The 8,710-nt window shown below is 44.5% G+C and overlaps 1 protein-coding gene across 3 annotated transcripts in view; it reads left to right on the top strand.

Moving 5' to 3' along the window:
• FAM13A (family with sequence similarity 13 member A) overlaps nt 1–2,559 on the top strand; it is a 132,714-nt gene extending 130,155 nt beyond the window's left edge. For all 3 annotated transcript variants that reach the window (XM_081876714.1, XM_081876713.1, XM_081876715.1), the window contains 2 exons: nt 158–259; nt 1,986–2,559. In XM_081876714.1, coding sequence (XP_081732840.1) covers nt 158–259; nt 1,986–2,112 — 229 coding nt within the window. In that variant the 3' untranslated portion in view covers nt 2,113–2,559. The remainder of the gene's footprint in view (nt 1–157; nt 260–1,985) is intronic.
• Nucleotides 2,560–8,710: the final 6,151 nt, after the last annotated feature.

Here is an 8,710-nt window from a genome sequence, read left to right on the forward strand (position 1 = left end):
TTCTGAACAGTGGGAGCTGAACTGTGATAATCACCATCTGTCAAGTGGCGGTTATCACTTAAGGTTGTTTTGTTTTGTTTAGCTTTCTGCAGTATTTTTGTGTCTCTGTTTGGGAGTCCGCTTTTGTTTTGATTTTCTTTTTTCTTAAATTACATAGGCCAGAACTTGTAGAACAGCTCCAGGAAGTCAGGGAGGAGAAGAAGAGAATCAGGAAAAAACTGAGAGATTTTGAGGACAATTTCTTCCGGCAAAATGGAAGGTAACTTTATTTCTCTTTTTTTATCCCCAATCCTTCACTTTGCCACATCAGAACCTTTGTTTTATTTACCATCACATTCAGGAAATGAGCATTTACTTATCCTTTACAATGCAAGGCACTTTGCTTGCATCTTTACCACAGGAGTGAGCAACCTGTGACCTTCTAGGTGTTGCTGGTTTAACTTCCCATCTTCCCTGGCCATTGGCCATGCCAGCCTTGATAGACGAGAGTTTGAATCCAGCATCCTCTGCAAGGCCACAGGTTCTCTGTCCCCAATTTATAATAGTGGCATTTATTTTATTCATGTATATGTAGTACCCCCAGGGGATCTCTTTTGGCAAAACTGCCTTGGAAGCCGAAGAGGCACAAGCTGCCTGATTCAGAATTAACTTCCTGATATGGGTTGAGACAGCAGCATTCCTTTCTCGACTGCTGAGCATAAGAGGAAACCGAGAACAGCATTGGTGGGACCGCCAATCCCACCTTCTCATGTTCACCCTTTGAAAACTCTTATCCTTCACAAATGTCACAAGCCTATCGAAACCTATGTGCAGATTTAATGTAAGTACACAAGTTTTGTTTCTGAGAGAATGTGTGTGAATCTGAGAATTGTTTCCAGAGGCAACGTGAAGCTTCTATTCCGGCCCTGGAATGAAAACAAGCTCTGCCATTCCATTTTCATGTCACAACAGGCATTGTGGTTCACAAGAGCCCACTGTGAAGTCTAGAAATTTTCTTTTTAAAAATAGTAGCCAAGCTTCTCTGTTTTCCTACAGGGAACCAACACCATTCATGTAAGGAATATGTCCTGTCCGCTTTCTTTCCTTCCTGTATGCCACCCTTCATCCATAGATCTCAGGGTGGTTCACAACATAAAAATACAATATAAAAAACCAAAATGCATGATTAAAACAAAGAGAGGTGGGGCCACAAGCCTATAACCCCTCTCCCCCAGTAAATCAATCCCTACGATTACAACATTGGCCTGTTGGTCAAAGCAGAGCTTTCCCTCCACCTTTTACTCATCCTGGTACAGTGGTACCTCTGGATGTGAATGGGATCCGTTCCGGAGCCCCGTTCACATCCAAAAGCGAACGCAACCTGCGTCTACGCAATTCACTGCTTCTGAGCATGCGTGTGGTGTCATTTTGACCGTCTGCGCATGCGTTACTTCCGGGTCTCCGCAGTGTGCAGCCCGAAAATATTTATCCCAAAGCTACTTCAACACGAGGTATGACTTTCGTTCATCACCTCACCCTGGCATTTTCCTTACATGTTAACTTTTGGTTTTAGCAGATGCTTGTCTGAAGCATTTCCACCCCACCAATCTGGATTGGCAAGGCACACTTTGTTTTCCTTTTTCTTTTTGAGGCACCTCAATTTGTGTCAGGATTTGGGTACCTCATGCAGCACATAAACTATGGAACTCCCTCCCACAGGAGGCAGCAAGAGGCTGCCGACTTGGGAAGGCTTTAAAAGAGAACCGGGCAAATTCATGTAGGCCAAGGCTATCAGCGGCTCCTTAGCCGCAATGGCTATTTTCTGCCTCTGCTGCTAGAGGAGTTATGCCTCTGAATACCAGGTGCTGGGAATTGCAGGGTGCTGTTGTGCTCGCAGGCTCCCCGTGGACACCTGTTCAGCGACCATGAGAGCAGGATCCTGGATGGGCCCATTGTCTGAAGGAGAAATGTCTTCTGAAAAAGCCTTCCCTTCTGCTTTCTTGCAGGAACGTCCAGAAAGAGGACCGCACTCCTATGGCGGAAGAATACAACGAATACAAGCAGGTTAAGGCCAAGCTGAGGCTGCTGGAGGTCCTCATCAGCAAGAGAGACATTGGCTCCAAGATCATGTAACAAAGGCACGCTTGACCTTGCCGGTAGAGTTAAGAAGTTGGCCAAGCCAAAGGAAGGATTGCTTGAAGAACTCAGTGAGGCCCTTGCGCTGTGAGGGCCTTCTTAGCAGCAATCCCGGGGCTGTGTCTGACAAGGAGGAGGCCCCTGCATCTTTTCTTCAGACTTGGGGGGCCTCTCCTGCCTCCGAGCTGGTTCACCCAAGCCAGCAGGAGGGGGCTGAGGTGGGTGATCCACTCAAAAGACTCGCCACCCACCCCACAAGGAAGGGTCCTTCTGCTTTGATCAGCCTGCGACTTGTGAAACGCTTAGACTAACGAGAGCCTGATTTTATGCCTTCTCCTGCGTGTCAACGAGAGAGAGGTGAACTAGTTTGAGTTATCATGAATCGCCAAATAATTGTCTGTAATTGTCAGACCAATAAAGCACCCAGGTCTGTTCTAATGCGGAGGAGCTTGCATCCTGGGGTGATTCTGTGGCTTTGAAAGAAGAGGCGACACCTCCTCCTCGGGATCTCGTGCTCGAATGCAACCTCAGCTTGTTGGGGCTGCGGCTTTTCTTTTCTTTTTAAGGTCGCCCTCAGTTGAATGTTTCGAATTGGTGGGAAAGCACTGTGTGCCACCCTTGGCCTTTTTTTTAGTGAGTGGAGAGAGACATTTTCTTATTCTCCTGCTTCCCATCCCCATCCCAAAAATAATATTTCACACTGGCACTTCTCTTCGAAAAGACGCAGAGAAGAAGAAGAGCTGAGAAAAATGGGAAACTTGGTAAAATCTGGTTTAGCAAGTTAGAGGGAGCCCTCAGAGTTGAGGCACAAATTGCAGCTCTAATCTCTCCCGTGCATAGGTGTTTGAATCTGGGCTGTGGATTCGAAACTGTGTCCTGAAAATCCTTGGGACCTTAATAGAGATTCCTCAATATGAAGGTCCGTAGCAGGCAGACAGGCATGCTACCCTGAAAGAATCGTGTCCCACATCATCCATTTTCTCCTGCAGTGGTGGTGCCACTCTATAATGCACTATTGGCTCACGTGGAGTCCTGGTGAGACGCACCAAGTTTTTGCAGTGGTTCATTGCAGTTGTGCAGAGGTTTCTCAGCAGACAAATTGGATGCAGAAAGAGTTTCCCAGGGTTAGAAAGTGTGGGAAACCTCTGAGCAGCCTTTCCTTGCTACTGCTTTTAAGGACAGTGTCGGCTTATGCCAAGGAGCCCTTACAACTGTTTGTTCCCCTCGCCCTCCCGAAATCTTAATGGGATCCAATGATAATGAGGCGGCAACATTTTCTGTTGATGTTTGTAGCCGCACCTTGTTGAACGCGACTGTCTTGTTGCTGTACTTTCAAATAGCTTGTGTTAAAAATCATAGGTACAATGATGCACTTTAGAGAGACAGAGAAGAGTTTTATATTTTTTAAGAAAATCGAAAACCAATCGTAAGAAAGCGTAACCAAAACAGTACTTTAAAGAAAGAACAAATCTTTTGTCTACCTGACGTGTGTGTGTGTGTGTGTGTGTTTATGCTGTTCTTTTAGTAAGGAAAAATAATGTCTAAAACTCAGCTTTAAGATTCGTCTAGAGAAGCAAGCAGCTAACAGGAATAAGCAGAAAACTTTCTAAGCACCAGCCCTGGAGCCTTTTTTTTTTTAATGATATAACGAACAATGTCTGATCAGAGTTCATAGAAATGCTTCCTCTGCTCTGTTGAATCAAAAACCTGGTGACAAGCATACTAAAGCCCTATTAAATAAATGCCCCTCTGAATTGAATAGCAATTACTAAGATTATCATAATCAAAACTGAGGCAAACATAAATGTGGTTCCAGAGAAAACTGAGCAACTTAACTCTGTGAACCTTATGGGAGTGAAGGGCTTTAGACTCATTTTTAAAAGAGTCACCCATTTATGCCGTGTGGAAAACTGCTTTTGAAATTGAGGGACATCCCCCAAACAGTTTGTACTATGGTTTGTGCAGCTGGGCAGAGGCTCAAAAGCAGCCAAAAATTACATGAAGCCAAGAGCGAACTGCTTTCATGAGACCTAAGCAGCTGTTTGAATGTGACTTTTCTTACCAAAATTGCTGCTTGCTAGATTTTTTAAAACAAAAAAATAAGTGTGATGTGTCTATGTTAAGATCTTTTAGGGGGGGGACAGGGATGACCGACTGACATAGTACAAATGAATGAGAGTGAAGCAAGGCGCATGTTTATATATTACAAAATGCTAATAAAAATGAGGTCGAGATGTTTATTTTAAAAGCAAAATGAGAATGACACGTTAAATGAATCACTTAACAAATATAAATGCCTAGAATTTTTTTTATAAAAAAAAGAAGGAAAACTTGTAATTTGTTCATGGGTTTACACTTGAACAGTCGAATCGTTTAGCTTTTTTATACATTGAAATAAATGTGGAGCAATGAACACATCTTCTCCTAATCATTTTGTTAGGCTTCCAGGTTTGTGTATGTTATATATGTGCATCTATTCGTGGCCCCGAATTGCTTTTCCCCCATCACCAAAATGAAAGCACTCGTGGACTCGAGAGAGCAAAAACTGTGTGGGTTAGTGGTTTCTTCTCATCCCAACTTGCTGGCACAAGATGGAAATTCAGGCCTGGCATAGAAGCCAGCTTGCTGTGAGGAGGCATCCTGGGGTCAGATCACCTAGTGGTTTGAGAGCAAGAACTTGCCACAGATTCCTGAAGCTCTCACACTCCTTCCCGCCGTCTCCTTGCCTTTAGAAGAGAACCAGATGCTTATATGAAACAGGATCCTCCCCAACAATTGAAGAATACACCTTTTCCAAAGAGGTTCCCAGGGTTGGGGAGAACCAGCAGGATCTTGTAATCAAAACTGCCTGTGGTGAGAGGAGCAGGTAGAAATGGTGGAGGCCTGATCCTGATCTTTCCTTGGGACTAGCCATTAGAGGCTGTGGGGGTAGAAGAAATACCAGGATCTCAGCTGTGAGCGGACAGAGCTTTCCTACTCCTAGTACAGGAATTCCAGGATCACTTTCTTTGCAGCTGTCCATCAAGCCTTTGGATACTTCCAGCCTAGCAATTTATCCTGAATGTGGGGTTTTGCTAGGGGAAATTTGCAGCATGCTAAGTTGCCCTCTTGGGCTTTTGCCATTCGATTTGTCTGTGGATACAGTGGAAGGGAAGGAAGAGGGGGTGAAACTGCCGGTTGTGTGACTGCGATCAGTGCAGCAGGTACCGAGGGAATCTTCATTCAGGGTTGGCTCTCGTGAGGACTTCGTCATACAAAAGAGGATTATTTGCTCATTTGGATGCTGTTTGAATCTCCATTAGCATTACTTTTAAGCAACCTTTTCCCACTCTTACCATTTTAATTCCTTCTGTAGTTAGCTGCGTATTATTTCACTTTAGAGAGCAGATTCAAACAGGCAGGCAGGTGTGTACTCCAGTCCTCCACGCACCTGTTCCTCCTCAAAATGAATGAACCTGAGTGACCGCATGTTTGAATGGAGGATCTGCACACAGAGCATCATCTCCCTGCCTTCTTTCTAAGGCTTAAGCTTTCATATTTTCCCCCATATGAATGCACAGGTACCCTCTCCAAATTACTTCCCAGGTTTCTAGGAGGGACAGCTAAACTGGTATAAAATTGTTGGAGTCTAGAAATCCTACCTCCAGTCTCTACTAGGGCTGAGCAGAAGGTAGTTCCATGATTGAATGGTCGATTTCTAGGTGATTTGCCATCGATGGGTAAGGGTTTCTGCCTCCGTTGTTTTAACAATACCAAAAACAGCTTTCCCCCCAGCTAATTGGACTGTTGAAATAAAGGATTGTGAGCTCAGTTCATTTATAATACCGATTACAAATTCCTGTGCTTAGGATGTGCTCAGAGGCACTCTTGTCTTTCATTCAAATGATATGTATTTTGCAGATCTTTTGAGCTCTAGCAAAAGATAAAGTAGACCTGACAAAACCTAAAATCTGTCCACGCCCTTGTAACAAATTGCAGTGGGAAAAAATCATCCTTGCTGTTTCCCATGTGAGTTTTAACAAATTGATTTTGCCCCACTCATTAAACGGAAATCATGAGAGTTGGGAACAAAAATGCCACAAACAGAAATTCTGCTGCTGCTTTTTCTCCTACACAACACTTTTGAGAAAATTTGATTCCCTCCGTACTTGAAATTGATGAATGCTTTATATCCTTTGTACAGCTCCTCTCGAGGCAACTTTGCTAACAGCTGTCCTGCAGGTACTATGGATTCTCTGAAATATCCTCGATGCCAAAAGAAACTGAACAGAGGAGACTTGCAAACTTCTTTGAATCTTCTGTGGAGAGGGGTATAGCCAAACCTTTTACAGTGGCAAGAAAATTGTGTTCCACCTCTCTAACAACTCTGCAGCACTGCTGGGTGTCAAGGTTGCTTAAAAGCATATATTCCCAAGTATTATATGTGCCTGTTCTCAGCCCTCTGTGGACATTTGCATGCACTGACAATCCCATGTTCTTATTTTGTGTCTCTATGTAGTGAAGGATCTAGTTATGATATAGGTGTCAGGCACAATCCCAGGGACGTCCTCTCTGCATGAGCGTCATTGAAATAGGAGGACAGCACACACAGATGACTTCAAACCTTTTTTGAGTTTCATGTACTGATTACAGTTGGAAAGCTGAAAACAAAGCCAATCATATCATGCAGCTGTAATAAATGCCTTTGTCAGACTTCAGTCTAGGTTTCAAGAACAACCACCCAACTTAATCCTGTTCATGATCTGCTTGATGCACCTGAGGAAATCTTGTGCGCTCTGTTCTGTGTTTACAGTCATTACTTAAAGTCAGCAAAATTCAATCAAAACACTGGTGGTTTTTCTTTTGGTTGTTTTTTTTTAAATGTAAACCTGTAGACATATCATATATGTACATTTTTCATACAGGGTTGTATTTTGTATGAAACAGAAAAAATAAAACCTATTTTTGACTGCAACAGCCTCCATCACTCTTGCTAACAGAGTGGCAATGCTCCCAGTTTTTCTCTTGAAGTTGAACAGTAGGTAACAGTGGGACACGGGTGGCACTGTGGGTTAAACCACAGGGCCTAGGAGTTGCTGATCAGAAGGTCGCCGGTTCGAATCCCTGCGATGGGGTGAGCTCCCGTTGCTCAGTCCCTGTTCCTGCCAACCTAGCAGTTTGAAAGCATGTCAAAGTGCAAGTAGATAAATAGGTACCGCTCCGGCAGGAAGGTAAACGGCGTTTCTGTGCGCTGCTGTGGTTCGCCAGAAGCGGCCTAGTCATGACCCGGAAGCTGTACCTATAAAGCGAGATGAGCACCGCAACCCCAGAGTCAGTCACAACTGGACCTAATGGTCAGGGGTCCCTTTACCTTTACCTTTAACAGTGGCAATCCCACTGAAAGCAACTAGTTGTGTGACTAATCTTCGCTCCTAACTGCAACCATGTTGCTTTATGGCTTAGGCTTCTATAATGAAGCAAAGCCCCCAACCCGTTTCCATTCCAGGGGTAGCCAACAGAGAGCCCACCAGGCGTTACACTACAATTCTTGCCTTTCCTGACTTGGGCTGACGGGAGTTGTAGACCAACAACCTCTGGAGAGGGTTATGTTGCAGAAGATGGCATTAATAAAAAAGAAGCAATATTGTGTAACACCATCTACCAGTTAGTTGTCCGAAGCTATTGGTAAAGGTACTTTGTCAAGTGAGAAACATGACACTGGCTAAGTCTAGCCACCCAATCATCCTATTCAATTTTTTTGGCCTTGTTTGTGCTTGCAAGTTTTTAAGGAGACTTGAAAGGCAGCCTAGATCTGGATTGCAGTCATCCAGATTTAGGAGAGTTAACATGAGATGGCAGCAACTTATTCAAGACGTCCTTCAGCTGTTCTAGCTAACACAAATGGTGCGAGCATGCAGGCATGCAGGCATGTTCTTTTGTCGGTTCTCAACCTCTACAAGAGAAAAAGTGGTCCCTACTTTGCAGACAGAAGGTTCCAGTTATGTACATCTCCAGTTAAATGGATTGAAGCCAGATGCATTGGGGGGGGGGAGGCGGGGCAGGGAATGGCTCCCAGTATGTTTCCGAGCACAGTTCAAAGTGTTGGTGCTGACCTTTAAAGCCCTAAACAGCCTCGGTCCAGTATACCTGAAGGAGCGTCTCCACCTCCATCATTCTGCCCGGACGCTGAGGTCCAGCGCCGAGGGCCTTCTGGCGGTTCCCTCATTGCGAGAAGCAAAGCTACAGGGAACCAGGCAGAGGGCCTTCTCGGTAGTGGCCCCCGCCCTGTGGAACGCCCTCCCATCAGATGTCAAAGCGATAAACAACTACCTGACATTCAGAAGACATCTTAAGGCAGCCCTGTTCAGGGAAGTTTTTAACGTGTGATATTTTACTGTATTTTTGGGTTTTATGGAAGCCGCCCAGAGTGGCTGGGGAGGCCCAGCCAGATGGGCGGGGTATAAATAATAAATTATTATTATTATTATTATTATCTCTTGTCAAGTCACCAGAGAACCACCAGTAACCAAAGTCCATATTGTGCCAAATGGACCAGTTAATGCTGAGTAACAAAAGAAGGCAAGGGAACAAAACCTTGAAAACAGCTGGGTTTATT

This window comes from Podarcis erhardii, assembly GCF_964252035.2.
Source record: "Podarcis erhardii genome assembly, chromosome: 9".
Classification (NCBI taxonomy): domain Eukaryota; kingdom Metazoa; phylum Chordata; class Lepidosauria; order Squamata; family Lacertidae; genus Podarcis; species Podarcis erhardii.